The 17,706-nt window shown below is 49.5% G+C and overlaps 5 protein-coding genes across 5 annotated transcripts; 3 read left to right on the top strand and 2 right to left on the bottom strand.

The window, feature by feature from the left end:
* Window positions 1-2,350: 2,350 nt before the first annotated feature.
* Window positions 2,351-3,344, top strand: J7337_004106 (uncharacterized protein; the record flags this gene model as incomplete). Its single annotated transcript, XM_044821809.1, has 2 exons — window positions 2,351-2,543; window positions 2,605-3,344. The coding sequence occupies 2 exons, from the start codon at window positions 2,351-2,353 to the stop codon at window positions 3,342-3,344; spliced, it is 933 nt and encodes a 310-aa protein (XP_044683142.1).
* An 874-nt stretch (window positions 3,345-4,218) lies between these two features.
* BNA6 (nicotinate-nucleotide diphosphorylase (carboxylating)) lies at window positions 4,219-5,155 on the top strand (the record flags this gene model as incomplete). Its single annotated transcript, XM_044821808.1, has 2 exons — window positions 4,219-5,026; window positions 5,079-5,155. The coding sequence occupies 2 exons, from the start codon at window positions 4,219-4,221 to the stop codon at window positions 5,153-5,155; spliced, it is 885 nt and encodes a 294-aa protein (XP_044683141.1).
* A 1,346-nt stretch (window positions 5,156-6,501) lies between these two features.
* Window positions 6,502-7,610, bottom strand: J7337_004104 (uncharacterized protein; the record flags this gene model as incomplete). The annotated part of the gene is made up of 3 exons (XM_044821807.1): window positions 6,502-6,569; window positions 6,617-6,924; window positions 6,976-7,610. 3 exons carry the CDS (start codon window positions 7,608-7,610, stop codon window positions 6,502-6,504), a joined length of 1,011 nt encoding a protein of 336 aa, XP_044683140.1.
* A 7,225-nt stretch (window positions 7,611-14,835) lies between these two features.
* Window positions 14,836-15,613, bottom strand: J7337_004103 (uncharacterized protein; the record flags this gene model as incomplete). The annotated part of the gene is made up of 4 exons (XM_044821806.1): window positions 14,836-14,976; window positions 15,030-15,162; window positions 15,260-15,487; window positions 15,594-15,613. 4 exons carry the CDS (start codon window positions 15,611-15,613, stop codon window positions 14,836-14,838), a joined length of 522 nt encoding a protein of 173 aa, XP_044683139.1.
* A 444-nt stretch (window positions 15,614-16,057) lies between these two features.
* On the top strand, window positions 16,058-17,147 carry J7337_004102 (uncharacterized protein; the record flags this gene model as incomplete). Its single annotated transcript, XM_044821805.1, has 3 exons — window positions 16,058-16,289; window positions 16,345-16,988; window positions 17,040-17,147. 3 exons carry the CDS (start codon window positions 16,058-16,060, stop codon window positions 17,145-17,147), a joined length of 984 nt encoding a protein of 327 aa, XP_044683138.1.
* Window positions 17,148-17,706: the final 559 nt, after the last annotated feature.

Genomic DNA, 17,706 nt, shown 5'->3' with positions numbered 1-17,706 from the left:
GACGTGCTTTGAAGTTGGTCTGGGGTATCCTTGCTGGGATATAAAACCCTGGAAGAGCTTAATGCTTGGTATAAACAGGGCTAAACGGCTGATTGCGGGATGCGGGGTCATGACCTACCGGACAGAAAATAATAAACAATAAATAATAGACAGGTTAGTTAGATATAATAGACTTTTTCTCCTTTTTTCCTTGTCTAACGCATGGACTTTATTTCTGAAGAAAACATTAGTAGTAAACCGACTGGCTGCTTATTATGGCGATGTGACTTAGTTGCACTTGGACATTCTCTTATAAATAAGATCGCGATCTGTGGGCAGCTGAGCGGTCAATTCTGATTGTGTCTCTGAGTGTGTTTTGATATACGTCATTTTGTTCTGGACGTGACCATGTCTCGAAACATGTTTCTCATCTGATGGTTCAGATTGAAAAGCTAAAGGTCTGATGAAGATTACTAGAACAGAAGTTGGTGCAGCCCTTTGTTCTTCCGTGAAAATCGTCCTTTGTAAGAGATCAAACTCGACTCGGGCTGTTTGTGGTCCATATTCTAATGTCGGATCCTTTTCCAACGGGGTGGGGATTATTTACAGTACATACAAGGGATGCCGGCCGGGTGTGGGGTGAGGTACTGATGAGGGTATACCGTAGTAGTCGATCTGTTAAATAAAATAAAGAGAATCCGGATTTCCATAATAAAGGACGCGTAGTTTCCGGTATGGCAAGAAAAAGGATCGATCAGTACTCCATACCTCTACAAGAGTCTCATGGAAAGCAATTCTCGCAGCTGAGCTGTGTCATTTCGCAATTTGACCGGGGATACGGACGGTCATGGTCATGGCAATGGAATGGCCATGGTATGCATCTGGCTGCAATGCCGATCTGGTTCGCCCCAGCCGCATGTGGATAATAACCGATAGGTAGACTCACTCGCTTCTCACCCAATCTGAGCAACTTTCTGGTCGACTACTGTGCATATGTACCTTAGGTAATCGGACCCCCGCGTATTAGTTAGTGCCTATCGAAAAGCTGGTTGGCTGGTTGGTTGTCGTTGAGCTGCTCCCATTGTCATGTATGATGGAGCAGGTGCGGGATAACTGCAGCGAGAGGCTGTGCTCAAGGAAAGTCGAGATTTGGAGAGGATAGCGGTGAGGACAATTGAGCTGAGGAATGCGCACATCAGAATTGGAACTTTTGCAGATACATTGTTTTGGTGTTTCTTCTGGTGGTACCTGAAGTCTGGTGATGATAAGACAAAACGTTCGAGTCCCTCGCTACACAGCCATTGTGTGCGCTGGTCCTGCGAGAGGGACTCACCCTACTTTTAGTTATGGCTGAGGTGCATTTATCTCTGGAATTGAGAACTGACAATTTGACAGGGACAAAGCCGTTGACTCGTGGATGGAAATGACGTAGAGACTGAGTGCCACGTGAAGCACTCTGGGCCGTTAGCGCATGTCGTCAGCGGACCTGAGGCTCCTGAAAGGCCGTGCGTTCTGGTTTCAGCGGGGTTGGTTAGCGGATTTCCAGTGGACTGGGCCTTGTAGAGGCGCCTGAACCGACAAGGGGGGGGGGAATGGCTGAGTGAATGAATGACCTCTGGTATTGATATCACGGATCTAAGGGCAACCTATGTCTACAGATACTCGTAAAGATCTCTGAAAAGGGAACGTTGAAACGGGGTGTACTCCTTTACATCATGCCCTCTCATGTTGAGTAGCTAGAGGTTAGTCGTATCAAGTATGATTGCAGTATCTCTGTCAACGCTTGCTGCCTAATATACCTACTTGACTCATTAGATAGGTACCAACCCTACTTGTCATTGTTTGTTGACTTCGTTACCATTCATTGCCGGATGCCGCCGCTCAACGTCGGGTTTACTCATTCTGTGTCTCTTCCTTCAGCTCTCATCTCTACCTAGGCTCATGATCGATTATTCTACGCCAACTCTACCTCTTAAAAAATCTCTCCTGCGTGATCGATAATCGATACCCTAACTTCTGCGCCCGAGATCCCTCCATTGTTTACACGCCCCTAGGCATGAAATTCAAATAAGCATCCATCCTTCACAATAAGAAAGAGTTAATAAGCAAGCTACCAACTTACCTTACTATACTGACACCACCACCAAGAACCCACGACCCTCTTTTCTTTTGCGCCTATCTTTTTTTACCCTTTCCTCTCTTTCAGCCACTTCAGCTTCTTTTCTTCTTTCTCTCTCTTTTTTGCTTCCCTTCTTTTTCGTGCGCCTCGTGTTTCTTTCTTCCCTCTTTCATTCTCTTCGTCCTTTTCTTAGAGGGAGGTCCCAAACTTCCCCTCCGCTCTTGGCAAACGACGCGACCATCACCAATAATCATGTCGTCGCTCGAAGCCAAGATCGTCGTCCTCGGCGCCCAAGGCGTTGGGAAGACGTCGCTGGTTATGAGATACTGCAAGGGCGCATTCAATCCGGCTCAGATCACTTCTACCGTCGGCGCCAGCTTTCTCACAAAGCGCGTCGTTGACTCTGACTCGGATACCGTTGTGCGCCTTCAGATATGGGATACAGGTTGGTTTGATAAGGAGCCAAACAAGTTTTTATTCTCTCATGTGCTAACCTTAGCTCGCAGCCGGCCAAGAACGCTTTCGTTCTATCTCCCGCTTGTACTATCGTGGCGCAAACGCCTGCATCCTCTGTTACAGCATCACAGATGCACAGTCATTCGCCGATATGGGTGTATGGCTCATGGAACTTCGACGAAACCTCCCTCACGATGTCGTTCTTCACGTAGTCGGTACAAAAGCCGACATTGTCGCCCGCGATCCCTCAGCCCGCCAGGTCCCATTCGAACGTTGTATCGCATACGTCGCCGAGAACCTTGCCCCGGGCATGGGCAGCACGCCGCCTCCGACCGCAACCCCTTACCACGTACCGACGCCTATGTCTGGCGGTCAGGCAATGTCTCCTCCATCTATGGAGCCTCGGAGCCCCAGCTCGAAGCGAAGCTCTGGGTTCTGGGCACAGGAGGTTGGCTGGGACGCTTGTCATGAAATCAGCGCCGAAACAGGAGAGGGTGTCGAGGAAGTCTTTCGTGTTGTCACCCGCAAGCTTGTTGAGCAGAACCGCAAGATGCAGCAGGCCCTTCTAATGGCCACTGCCATCCCTGGTACACCAGGTTACGAAGCCGGCATGGACGGAGGCTATTTTGCAGGTGCAGACGCACGAGGGAGTTTCCGAGTAGGCCGCGATCGTCGAAGTTGGCTCTTCTCGCCAGGTTTCTCGCCCGCCGTTACGGTCGAGCAGGCGGGAACCCAGGAGCAGACACAAGCAGACGGCTGGGATCGAAAAGAGCGCAAGAAGTGCTGTTGATTTTCTTGATTGCCAAATACTAAACTAGACGAGCAAAGACGATACGATGTGATGGAAAGAGATGTAGACGTTGTATGGACATAGGAAACGAGGTCATGTCTACAACGAATTCCCCACGGCAACGACAGAAGAGGAGCTTTAGGATGGTTTCGACGATTGAGCGCATATGTTTGATACCCGGTCTTTTTCGTGTTTCTTATTTTTGTTTTGTTTTTATAGGTCATGTTTTGCGGTGCGGATTGGTTCACAGTCGGGGTGTTTTTCGTCTTTGATTCTGGCAGCCTGGTCCCGGTCCATTTACTATTTCTGCACGCAAATGCATAATTTCCTTCCTCGTTTCTCTTGTCTTCTCTTGTCTTCATTCAGTTCATGCATAGTGCATCAGGCGGGTCTTGTTTTGTTCTACTATTTGTCAATTGGGAGTTGGACGAGAGGGTCATGAGAGGTAGAATTTCCATTTCTGACTTAGAACATATTATGCATTATTATTTGGGTCACACCTGTCTGTTGACATGGCCGTATCTCCTATTTATAGCCAAAGTACCTTGACACTCTTCTACATTCACATACTGATATGATTACCACGTGCTGGCCTGCGGTGGTGAATGAGAGTGGCTAAGCCGGCAGCATCCGGGATACCCCACCCCCACCTGTTCCGGTCGGAGGTCGGAGGTCGGAGGTCGGATGCGGTCCCCCGCATCATCGTTATCCGCCATCCCGCACTCGGGACTATGGAACTGAAAACTGCGGCCAACACCAGTCGACTTTCACTACCTAGACGTCCTCTTAAGCAGCTGGTCCTCCACTCTTTTTTTCTCCCTCTTTTCTCCTCTCCCCTCCCATATCACTACCTGCTGGCCTCAACCTCGAAACAATGGCCCACCCTCAAGGAAACCTCGCAAACCTTCTCCCTCCTTCGTGGAAAACCTCGGTAACCGCTTGGCTAGCTGAGGATACGCCTTCGTTCGACTACGCCGGCTTCGTTGTCGGTGACGGTCCCCGCGTCGCCACACTCTGGGGTAAATCCAGCGGCATCATCGCCGGCCGGCCCTTCTTCGACGAGGTCTTTACGCAGTGCGGCTGCACCGTCGAGTGGCATGCTGAAGAGGGAACAGCTGTTGACCTGAGCAGTGGCAAACATCGAGTCGCAACAGTCAAGGGCCCTGTTCGCGGGATTCTCCTGGGTGAGCGCGTTGCTCTCAACACACTCGCACGATGCTCTGGCGTCGCTACCAAGAGCCAGAGACTTGTATCGATTGCGCGTGAGGCCGGGTATACAGGTGTGATTGCAGGAACACGAAAGACAACACCGGGATTCCGCCTCGTTGAGAAGTACGGCATGCTAGTCGGTGGCGCGGATGCCCACAGAATGGATCTCAGCGCCATGATCATGCTCAAGGATAACCACGTCTGGAGTCGAGGCAGTATCACCGACGCTGTCAAGGCTGCCAAGGCGGTTGGTGGTTTCAGTATGAAGGTTGAGGTTGAGGTTCAGAGCGAGGCTGAGGCTGACGAAGCCATTGAGGCTGGCGCCGATGTAGTCATGTTGGATAACTTCACTGGTGATGGTGTCAAGGTCGCTTCGAGAAGTCTCAAGGAGCGATGGCAAGGGAAGAGGCACTTCCTGCTTGAGACATCTGGTGGACTTCAGGAAGATAACTTTGAGGCTTACTTATGCAATGGTAAGTACTTGGAAGGCTTTTTTATGTGCATGTCGATGCTAACGTACTCTAGATGTCGATATTTTGTCAACAAGTTCTATTCATCAGGGAGTGCCGCACATCGATTTCTCACTCAAGATCGAGCACTAGGTCAAGATAATAAAAGTACAATGATTGATATCCACTAAAGGCAAGAATCCGTGATGTTGGTAACTTCAAGTCGAGCGTTGACTTTGTAGACTTCCATGTGTCACATGAACAACTTAATAATATTCACCTGCCTCGCAAGTATCTCTACCATCTAAGGACGTCGTCTACTTCTCTTGTTCAGGGGCTTGGGGGTGTCAGAGCGCGATGTTATCGCGCTACTTGAAATTCTCAAGGATGGAATACAAAGCAGGGTTGGGGGTGAAGAGATCAGCAAGACGGCAACGAATCTCTTCTTCGACAGGCCTGCGCCATCGTCAGCAATCTCTGATTCAGATGTCAGGGTTGCTAGGCACAAGCATAGTCCTCTTCGACTATTGGGTTGTGTGACACCAGAAAACGCCCACACCACGAGACGATTGCTTCTCCTTTGCTTCCAGTCTCCATCTCTTCAGTCCTCTTTCGTTCCTTGTTCATCCATGTAAATGCTCATGTGTCGTGACGTTTCAGCACAGCGCTCTAAGTATAATCAACTCGTCATGTAAAAGTTGAGTAATAAATAGAATGGGATTTCTGAGCAGCCTTGGACCCAGTATGGCCACAACGAGTACCTAGACTTCATAGCTACGACATACGTCGGACTACTATGCACTATTTACATTTACCTCTCTAGAAATACTTCAAGTCTATTGCCTATATTGGAAGCATATCAGAATCATCATAAACTCAAGAAGCAGATGAATTGACGAAGCCCAACGGCATACTCAAGTACGCATGACTTCACCTTCAAAGTTGTCACCGTATCATCACAATTTTCGAATCAAACGGGAACCTGTCGGCAAAACCTTGATGCCATTTGTGTCTATCGACGTGCAACTGTCTGAAGGAAGCATTCATCAAACACCCTTTTGTAAAACCCCAAAACAGCCGCGAGCAAGAGTCAATTCACACATGACTCACTACCAGGCAATGAAAAGAAGAGACAACGCGGTTTGAAAGAACTTGCACAGGCACTCTTCGTTAATCCTCATTCCTTACGCGCCCTCCACCCTATCTGATATCATTTTCATAGACGCCAGGCATGTAAAGTCAAGACCATGAGAAGAAAAACGATGGCCAGTTGGCCCCATGTTGAGCAAAGAAGATCGTAAAGTACGATGATGCGTAACGTACATTGAGAATCGAAATGAAGAGAAAAAGGAAACAGTTGCTGTAGACGTGGTCTAGGGGGCTACGTCTTCTGCCACCTCACTAGATACGAGTGCTCGCCAACCAAGACATGCCGGGATTCCTCATACCCGCGATCGATGTAGAAGCGTGCCATATCCGTTCATCAGATAGCTTAGAGCTTAGACAGTAACGCGCTTCTCGCCCTTGGGCTTGAGGACGTTGTCGCCGTAACGGCCGCCAAAGTTACCTGTAAAGTTAGCGATGCTTGCATCGTCAGCACAGAAATGGACTTACCCTGAGGGTTGTAGTTGCACACGGTGTACCAGGAGGGGAAGCTGAGAACAGTTCCTGCAGGGCACTTGACAGTGGCGCAGCCAACCTTGGTGGAGTCCTTCCACACAACCTGAGTGAAGTGACCATAGAGGTCAATGTTCATATCAGCAGGAGGGTTCTCCTGGCCGTAGAAAGCCCAGTTGGCCATCTCGTTGTTGTACCACTGGTTGGTAATACCACCAGCAGCAGCCTTGTTCTTGAGGCCATCAATGTCGCTTGTGGCACCCCATGAAGCGAGGTTCTGGCCGTAGCCGCCATTGCCTTGGTTCCTAAAGATTTATCAGTCACAAATTCTTAGTTCACACATGTCAACGACTTACATATCGTGCTCGAAAACACAACCGTTGGCGGTGTTCTCAGCGTAGCCGGCGAGCTCATCATCCCACTCAAGGGCAGAGGCAGAGTGGTTAAGACGGTGGATGTTGTGGTAGGCGAGCATAACAGTGTTATAGGCACCATCCAGGGAGAGGTCATCACCGCCGCTAGCAGGGACCTCAACCTCGGGCTCAGCAACCTTGGTAGGCTTAGCGACAACCTTTGACATGGTAGTCTTGGGTTTCTCGACGACGGGTGCGGGAGACTCATAGACGGTCTCCTTAGTAGGCTCAGGCTGGGGCTCGACAGTAACGACCGTAACCTTGGGGGCCTCTGCCGTGGTTGAGGGCTTGCTGGCAGGCTTCTTAACTTTCTTGGGCTTCGCAGCCTCTTTGGGGGTTGAAGGAGCTGTGTACTTGGGAGCGGGAGCTTCCATAAACACAACGTCAGTGGGCTTTGTGGCCGCAGGAGCAGTGATCTCGGGCTCCTCGCCAGCAACAACAGTGACGGTAACAACTTCGTAGACCCACTCGGTCTTCATCTCTCGCTTCTCAATCTCTCTCTTCTCGAGAGCATTTCGAACAGGGCTGGCCGAAGCCAAGATGGCGCTAGCGCCGAGGAGGAACATAGACGCCTTCATGGTGATCGGTGAACAGGCACAAGTCGGATGGGGTGAGCTGGAAATAGAGTCAGTTATATAAGCTTGAGAGATATTAGGTGTGGCTGTTCTCAGTTGAGTAAATGTCAGACCAATGCCACTTGGCAATAGCTCTGTTTCCGTGTCTTTGATGAATGCGACGAGACTAAGATGTAGCGAGGGTGGAATGGTGTTTCTTGTGGGGAATGTTTGGACGAGACCGTGTAAGACATTTGGTGTTGAGACAATTTCGTGTGGAATAAGATGAAGTAAACATCGATATATCGAGTTGAAGAGGATTTCGCTTGCTGAGTACTTAAGGGACTCATGGCCGCTACAGACGGTGACAAAAGGCATGGCTCTGCTTCGGCGATGTTCTGTCGAGGACAAGGCCGAGTCGGTGTTGTGAAAGGGAGGATATCGATAAAGACTCCCTCAAAGACCGGGGTTGGTGGAGCAAGGCGAGACAAAGAGGGCGGACACAGAGAATGGATGCAGGTACAGAAATGCAGGGTTCAGACAATAGTGGTTCAGACTACAGTATGCTTACCTTTCTGTGGTGGGTAGTGTCTGTAAATGGGCTTGACGTTGGATTTGATTCAGAACCAGTCTGGTGAGCGGTTGACAGTACTGCTGAAGTTGAGATTCCGTCTAGGAGTCTCGAAAAGAGTTTTGGTGTGGTTGAACAACGACTGAAGTTCAACAATTGAAGGAGTGACAGAAGGATGAACCGAAGGAAGGATGACTTGATCAACTTTGCTTTGCGATACCGAAAGGTGAGGTCAAGAAGATGAGGGAGGTCTTGGGGCTATATCAACGGTTCAACCGGAGGCTTGGCTTTAAAGTTTTGGTTTTTGAAGGAGTGGACTGCAATGTCGTAGACACGCAAACAAAGGAGTGGCAGGCCCTGCTATCGTTCGACGAAGACTCTTGGAGGGGGTGAGGGAGAGGAAAGAAGAGTCGAGATGGCTTCGGAGCGGACGACGACGTTAAAAAGGAACTACTTGGCGGGTCGCAGACGGACAGCCACTGTTAGCCCAGGGGCGATTGGCTAGATGGTGCGGTATTGATTGGATGCTTTGCAGGGGGTACCTGGGGATCTCGCGAGCCTGCAATCGAGTGTGAGCTGGGGTGTGGTGCAGGGGACGAGGCCGGGGGTGTCGTTCGAGAATGAACCTAAGTAGTTAACTACTATCAGAGTTGAGAGCGGCAACAGCGAGAAGCTGTTAGTGAAGTGCAAGACGAGCAAATGAGTGTAAAATGTGAATAAAGTGAGCGTGAATAGTGGATAGTTGAAAGGAAGAAAGCGGAGAATGAAGTTGATTTTGAGGGAAAGTGAAGGGAGGTCCTGAGAAGCAATGAGGCTGCCAATGTTTTGGCTACCTACAATGCGGTGCGTTGCCAAGGGCCGTCGCAGCTGGCAAGCACTGTCAGAGTGACTATTAGCTGGCACTGACAGTGACACCCAACTACTGCCCTGAGGTTGCCTTCCTGCTTGCGTCCCTTCCATTGGGTTGTTGTTGTTGTTGTTGTCCTGGGCAGGGATGTTGCTACAAAGACCCCTGGAACGCGGGCTGCAATACGCTAGTGCCTCAAGCCAGTGGAGGGGTGCGTTAGACTGGGCGCTAGAAAAATGGCGGGAATGGATGCTACAAGGCACCCAGGAACGAATCATGCATCAGCCCAGTGCCTTGAATTGGACAGAACCGGGCGGGAGGCATTGATGAGCGTCCAGTGGCTTTGACATCTAGGGCCGTCATATTGAAATCCAGCCCGAGTTACATACATGCCCAATGGCATTGATTGACTGTCTAGCCTTTGAAGGGTTTGTAGAATCCTCGCTCTTGCAGCTATTGACTGAATAGCTCGACTCACACGCTATTATTCACAGCGCAAAGCAATTGCCACGAGGACGACATCTTCGGTGTACGGCAGACGCACGGCCCTTGAGCCACGATGATGAAACTCGTGGCTTATTCCGTACTCGATCCCCCTTTGCCTGTTTGCGCAGCATTGACGCCTCTGATGAAAGACTGGACGGTACCTGCATTTAGGTGCCAGGTTCTAATTTTCTTGCTGTGACACCACCCATCAGTCCAACCGTCCAACCTGACGACGGCCGCTGATCGACTGCAACCACAAACACCTCCAGCTACATCATAATCGCAACCCAGTGACTTGGTAGAAACATATCGGTTTCAATGCGACGATCACACATATCTACGTGGTATCTACGTACAGAGATTTGGCTTCTACAGCATAGCATCGCAACATTGCATTGCAGCGCCAGCATTGACTGCATAGGCGGGCAGCTAATCAAATCAACACACAATCCAGGATTGGGACCCTTGCTATGCTCAAACACAGTGGAAAAGACTAATCAACTGATTCGGATCATAACAGACCTGGCCCTGGCCCAAGGTAATTAATTACCAGTCATCTCAGCTCTGGCCGTGTTCGTGGCTGCTGGGCGTTTGATGCTGGGTTTGATTGTGGTGAGGCAGGCTGTTGGTGTTGCCCATTGACGTAGCATCCGTCCCCTCATCTCATATCCGGTTCTTTTCCTTTCGAGTGCCGGGTTATCCCATCCCCCGGTCTCATCATTCCCTACCTAAACGGCGGGATTGACTTTTCTCCTGTGTTAAAACCTTGTCGGGTTCAACAGTCCAGACTCGATTGAAGCTCGATTCTTTGCTCATCATTTCCTGTCGAAATAAACCCCACTCGTCCCCCACTGGTGATCATGCTGGAGTAGAAGGTTAGAGAATGCTTCGCAAAGCTTGGCCTGCTTGCGTGGACATGAAAACCACCTCGGAAGCCAGACCCAAGTCTCAAGCCCCCCGGGTTTGGTCAATTTCAGTTGTAAGCATTTTACGGAGTACCACATGCGTGTTGGCTCGTAACTTTATAGAAATCGGTCTAATAAGTCTAGAATCGATACACTTTGCACTTACACCAACGATTTGGAGGGTCCATTGATTTCCGGATGCAGCGTCATACTAGAATCTGACGGGAAGGAATACTACCTAGGTAACTCAGATACCGTCGATGGAGATCAAGATCGTGTTAACAGTGAGGGTTTGTATTATGCCGAGTCCTACACATACTCACGCACGGGTTTGTATGTGATCAAGGGACAGTATGTCAGCATTAACAGATACGAAACGCATTCCTGCCAGGCCTTAGCCATCATCTCTCTTCGCATCCATGGATCGCATTGATTCTGATTCGGTAAGAGGCAAGCTGAGCTGAGCAATTGGCTGATTGGAGATACGTACCCCTCTCCCCCCTTGCGGATGTCGATGTGGCGCGTGCTCTGACGATCCATCTCCGATGTATACAGCCAATCAACGTGGTAATTATCGGCCTCATCTCCATCAAACAAGCTATTCAAGGGTGGTGTAGCGGGTTGTTGTGGAGCGTCCCTGCAGCTGCATGTCCGAAAACTCGCTAGTAACACCCGGCTCTCTTCTTCCCCATGCGCTTCTAGCACATCTGAAACTGAGCTAATTAGAGGTGACCTTTCTGCTCCGTTCTTCATCTCCCATCCAAGGCCTCACTTTTCCTTTCTGGCAGTACCAGATACTGAGAACATTTCGTTGCTTGATATTAAATTGGCAGATGCCGAGCTACCCTTGTGAGTCATTTCGATAATAGAATACGTGCTCGGTTTCGCGAGCTGTCTTTCTTGAGAGCGTGGATGCCGTGGCTGTACCGAGCAGAGCCGGCTCGTCGTTGGTTTCTTTGCATGTCACCCTGGATAGTTCCACAGAAGGAGGAGATTGGTTGTGTCACATAATGATTACCTCTGCTTCATAGTTCAGAGCTAGAGATACTCTTGATGGTCTTTGGGAGCAAGAAAACTTCCGATACTATGAAAATGTGTCAAAAATAATCAGTCTAAGGCAGAGACATATCAAATATATCTCAAAATGGTCGAGATTTTTGCATCGCGGATAAGAATATTGATTACAAGTCTTCTTGCCTCCTATACAGTGGCCTCCAGGGTAGGTAGGCAGGCCGGGGTGACGATCAATATCCAGAACCGAACACTTGGACAACTTTATTTTGGTAGCCACCTCCATGTCATATCGTCAATGGCTTGCTTTCAAAACGTTGACACAATAAACTGATCGTCGTTGATCGCCAGTGTCCGGCTTCGTTAACATACACATGGTCCCTTAATTGGCCGCACTACTCCGTACAATATACTACTTTACTACATGAATTATCAATCTCCCTACCTCTTTCTACCTAGGTAGGTAAGTTGAAGTTCTCACACCCCTCAGCACGTATATACTCCTCCCTTAGACACACTGAGCTCAGCCATCAACTCATTTGTCTTAAACCCATTGAGTCGATCACAGCGACTCAAGACCAACTTCCGAGCTTGGATGGCATGACACGCAATCCACAACTTTTCCATGTTCTAACAAGAAAGGGATCAGTGATTCCCACTGGGGAAAACACCGGATACAGTGGCGCTGAACTTCATTCCTTCAGTGCACCTCGAACAACTTTATCCTCGCTTCTAAACCAAAACCATAATACTTAGTTCACTCGCGGCTCTGCTAGAGTTCGAGTATTACGTGGCCGACTAGCCGACCTCTTAGAGCTGTATCAATGAGGAGGTCCAGCCTTGTCACCGGCGGCACCGAATTCGTCTATCGAGTTTCAGGCCAACATACGATGATCGGTAGTTCCGGGCCTAGGGCCAGGCAAATAGAGGCCGAAGTTCGACGGTCCAACATTGCTGAACTGAAGATATACGTATACAGCAATATAGACAGTCGCAGCCTTCAAACTTTGATCTGAACAAGCAATTTAGTTGGGACTTTCAAGCCGCTTTGCTGATCGATCTTGGTCCACATGAAAGTACAGATCATTATACTGACTTCTCGTCACACCCAGTACCCAGTATCCTGGGTCTGTCCTGGGATCTAGTCCTCAATTCTCCACATGTCACCTTCATTCACTGTCAGGCGTGATATCTCACCACTTCAGTCACCGCTTCACACAAAGGGACGAGATATCCCTTCTCGCAAGCAAGGTCTTCCAGTGTGGCCCCCTTTATCCTGCATCTTGGATCCATACTTCAGCTCTTAATTCCCACGGCGGCCTCGCGCGCTCACTCTTGACGTTAAGTTCCTATTTAGCCGGGGTTTTGTATGATTGGTCAAGCTTCACATAACTTCAACATGTCCTGGTACTGCTCAGTTGACACATCTACCCTACAGGCTACGCTCTCATTTAAGGTAAGGTAGGTCAAATCACTGACACAATAATGACTTGCCCCAAGCTGGTTTACTTAGACTTGGGTCTTGAGTAGAATAGAGTCTCTGCGGGTGACAACCTGCTAACAATGTCGTCAAAATCCGTACACTGATCGGCCTCCATTAAAGGGTTCCTTGTAATACTTTGCTCATATTGTCTCTCTCGCCGTCTCCCTTTCAGTTCGAGACTGGGACGGCAGAACATCACCAACCTTGGCATGATCACTTGAACCTGTGAGATTCGAGGACACTGTTCAAAGGACTAGTCGATCAGACCAGCACACAAGTACATCACCAAACACAAAACCCCTAGGAATTGATGCCGCACAAAGAAAAGAAACTGTGGTCCTCGAACACTGTGATACTACGTATGCCGCTTGAAGACAGGGCCGATCGATTCGGCCACATGCAACCACGACATGGTACAACCGTGCCGTCACTTCTCGAAGCAAACTCATACATCCTCGTGGTCCCCTCTAAAACGGCACCGAGAAAGAAAAAAAGCCCAAGACAAGATTCTCATAATTGTTTCTTTGTTGGCGGCCTTTATGAAGGCTAGAGGGGGTGTAGATGATGTCAGCCAACCAACAACGTGACCCATTCTGAACATCAAACATGGGCGCTTGAAAGGCCCGTTTCTTGTTTCACGAAGCGCACAAGCGCCGAACATCGAGAAACAAGACACTCAAAGCGTGATGATACAAGGGCCAGCTCTGGCTGTCGTGGTGTTAAAATGCACTTGTGCTAGAGGTTCCTACTCTACCTGTAGGTAGTAGTAAACTTGAAGTAGGAAGCCCGTTTCAATAGACGTGACTTTGGCCATGCCAAGCTCAATGCACGGTATCAAGAGTCTAGCTACTACGTTAACCTGTATCTCGCTTAACATACGAGCCTCTACTCAGTCAGGAAAGCAGGTTACCGCCAGTTGTACCCTCACGGCGTGCATATGTCGGTTCCAGCGTAGGTTTCTGCCCATCACACCAAGCCAATCGTTCCCTCTGCTGGCCGACGTTTACTTGAAACGAAACGGCTAGTTGCATGAAAACAGTTACGCTGCCTGAACGAGTCTAAATGAGGCCGAAACAAAAGCCCCGGCTCGAGGGCCAGCGACACAGAAATCATCATGTGCATGGTCTGGGGCATATGTGAGGTTGTGCGACTCTGAGGGCCAGTCACGGACAAGAAGGCCATACTCTAGGTTCAAACTTGTGACCATCTTCATACATGCGGCTCAAGGAGCATGCTTGTTGCATATCAAATGCTTTTGGTCACTACGAGTCCGACCTCCGGCCTCGCCAAAATCCGTGTTGGTCACTGTAAAACGGCGTGGTGGTGACCTCGGCAGCTCCTTTAGATGTTACCGACAAATCTCATGCATCGTGATGATATACCTCTACCCATAAAATATCCATATCGTCATGTGGTCTTCACCAGATCACAAAAGAAGGAAATGCCGAATTGTGGCTCCACCGATTAGCCGAATTGCAGTGTTGGTGGGTAATTTTCCTCAAATGTCTTAGAGCGCCGTGTATCATGCGCCGAAGGCTCGCTGCATGATGCTGTAGGTTCTGTTGCGTTTGGGGCTGCAATGTTGTGGCCAGTAACTGCTGTTGATGCGCTTGATCTGTGTGAGGTTAAACGACATGCTGAGACCAGAGCCTCCATAGCGGGTTGAAAGGCGCCATAACAATATCATGTGGTAGCAGCTATTGACATCGAGATGCCGGTGGATGGGTTGATGAGTGAAATGTCACCATAAATCAATATGTTGCTTGGCTTGGTGAATCAAGTAAATAAGACTATATCGAACTGGATACAGGACCTGGAGCTTAGTAGTCGATGATGTATAATACTGGATGTGAGCAAACGGATTTTGATTTGATAGCTGGTAGTTTCTCTTTGATTCATCAACAAATGTACATGACCGAACCTCGATCTTAATAGATTCCAGCGCTCTATTGTTGCGCATCCTCCTGCCCCGGAACGAAGGGCTTGCCGTCTCCAGGCCCGATGCGCACATCAGCGAAGATCTGCTTTGGTCGAAGGTGAACAGGGGTCGAGTTCGTTGGCTGATCGGGGATCTTCTTCTCGAGTTTCTATATGTTGTATTAGAACCTTCATATAGCGTGATGGGCCATGGCTGTCGTACCAGATTGTCGTAGACGCACTTGTTGAGCTTCCACTCAGCAGGACGGCACTGCCACAACTGGTGATTTCGATTGTCGAGGCACTCCCAATGCTTGCGGAACTCAGCCAGGCAGTGAGTGTTGATATCCTTAATACTGTTGATCATGTCAGTGGCTGACCCCGGCCTCGAAGCAAATTACGCTTCAGGAAGACCACCAGACTATACAGTCTGCTGAGCCTTAGATAACATACACGCTGGAGGCACATCGGGTAACTCGTCGGCCCTCTTTCAAGCACTCAAGTTCTCCTCGACCAGGGTTCTCGTTCTTGCATTGCATATAATCGTCATTGTAGTCGCGGCATCGAGCACCGATGAAGAAGGAGGCCGAGAGGAGAGGAGCAGAACTGGCACCGACCTCCTTGACAGCGGGAATATCGGCGGGCAACGGAGTGGTGTCAATGAGCAGCTGCTGGGAGAATCTGATGGGTTGATTAGTTAGCCAATTATCAGCTGTTATAGAACTCAATTGCATCCGCTAGGAGCTCCAGGGCAGAGGCAAGAGAGTCAACTGTCGAGTGAACATACTGGGGCCTTCGGGTAGACATGGTGTCGGTATTCTGCGAAGCTTGTCGTCAAACGTTGCGGTGATTCCAGAATCCGGAAGTGGTTATGTGAGGTCGTTCGGCTAGGATTTGGTAGCGTAAGGTAGGAATTGGTTGGCTGTGATTGGTGATTCGGTGAAGCGAGGCTGGGCGCAAGGCTACAACGGGGCCCAAGGTGAGCGTAGCTCTGTTTTCGCGTTGCTCAGCTCCAATAATTTTAAGCCGCCAAATAAACACAGCAAACAATCAAACAATCGCATTTTCAGTCTTACAGTGCCGATAACACTTGTCTTAGACGACTTCACAGTCGCAGAACGAGAATTAACCTCATATTGAGCTTCCAACCACTTTCGCCTGGGTTCCGTCTCGGCAAGGAAACTCATCAATCAAAGCTTAGCTTGCCGACTGACAGCTCCCGATTCAGACGTCGCAACACCAGCACCCAATATGTCGCTCTTTGGACAGGCTAAGCCTTCGCTGTTTGGGCAGCCGCAGCCCGCTCAGACAACTGCGCCGACTCAGAGCACAGGGTTCGGTCTAGGCCAGCCTCAACAACAGCAACAAGGCAACACACTCGGCGCATCGATCCAGCAACCACAGCCGCAACAGATGCCAGCTCTATCTCAATCGCAAGCTCAGCTGTCAAACTCGCTATGGCAGCCTGGAAAGGAAACACCGCGTATGTTGTCAAGAAAGGGCTGTTCCCCTACATCGCAAGACTGACCCCTATATAGATCAGAAGCCGATTCTGGAGCAAATGAAGCTTGTTACCGAGAAATGGGACCCCGCGAACCCCAACTGCGTCTTCAAATACTATTTCTACAACAAGGTCGATGAGAGCCACGTCCCTTACTATAAGCCTCAACCTCACGAAGACCCTCGGGAATGGGAGGAAGCCCTACAGAACAAGCCAGCCCCAGGGTTCATGCCCGTTCTTTGTTCCGGCTACGCTGGCGTTGCCGACCGCCTTAAAACGCAACAGCGCGCCGTTTCCGACTTCAACACTCGTCTCCACCAGATCAATGGCAGCCTGGATGCCATTCTTCAGCGCCACGAGCTCGAGACTGAGGTTCGCGCGGTCGCTGCCCGCCGACGACAGACAACTATTAGTGAAAGATGCCTAGCACTTGCTGCGCGGATACAAGTGCTCCGCAACCGTGGCTATGCACTGAGTGGCGATGAGGATGATCTGAGCAGCCGCCTGCAGACTCTGGAGCGAGAAGTTCAAGACCCAGCTGTTGGAGCAAGAGAGGAAGAACTCTGGAGCCGACTTATTGTGTTGCGAGGCTATGCTGATCAGCTCAGCAAGGAGCTGGATAAGCCTACCGGTTCTGAGGGAGAGAGTATTGATCCAGAGCGGGAAGCCAAAGCAAAACGGGTAAGTGACGGATCGATCGCCGTACACACAAACCAACTAACCCTTTTCCAGGTGCTTGAGGATTATGAGAAGCAGATCCAGCATATCAAGAAAGAGCTTGAGGCTCTATCATCAGATTATGCAGAGTGGGAGAAGACCAGGAACCCGCACTCAAAATAGATGGAACTTAATCAGGGCACACGGTTTAGCGACAAAGGTGGTAAAGACGGAGCAACTGCCTTTTGGTAGGATGTATATTGATGACATAGAGTTGGAGTCAGGACTGGGTATTCATCCTAGGCGTCATAGGATACGAAACGTAACTCTTTGTAAAGTCTAAGAATAATATCGACACAGCAAGTGATACCTCTTTGGAACTGAGAACGGATATGGTGCATTTTGATGTCGTGAGTGATGTTGTTGCGCGGCTTTTACCACGACTTGGGATATGTATTGTACAGATTAATCATGACTTCCTACCCGTTCCATCTAAACCGGTTCTATTGTACATGGCGCGGCAATGGCACCACCGACCGCATTGCAGGCTCATAACACTATCAAGACAACACGGACAGATTCATAGTCGTAAGCGGGTTTATTGATATTTAGAAGATCTTGCCGACGAGGTCGATAGCGAAGGGAGCTGAGGAACATTGTTAGCACCACTCATCTTAAACCAAGAAAAGTCACCAAACATACAGAGGTAGAGGAGAACAGCAGTGGTAATGGCGCCCTGAAC

The sequence above is a fragment of the Fusarium musae genome, chromosome 3 (assembly GCF_019915245.1).
Source record: "Fusarium musae strain F31 chromosome 3, whole genome shotgun sequence".
In the NCBI taxonomy this organism is placed as follows: Eukaryota; Fungi; Ascomycota; class Sordariomycetes; order Hypocreales; family Nectriaceae; genus Fusarium; species Fusarium musae.
The sequence above is the reverse complement of the archived record's forward strand: the minus strand, read 5'-3'. Positions and strand labels throughout refer to the sequence as shown.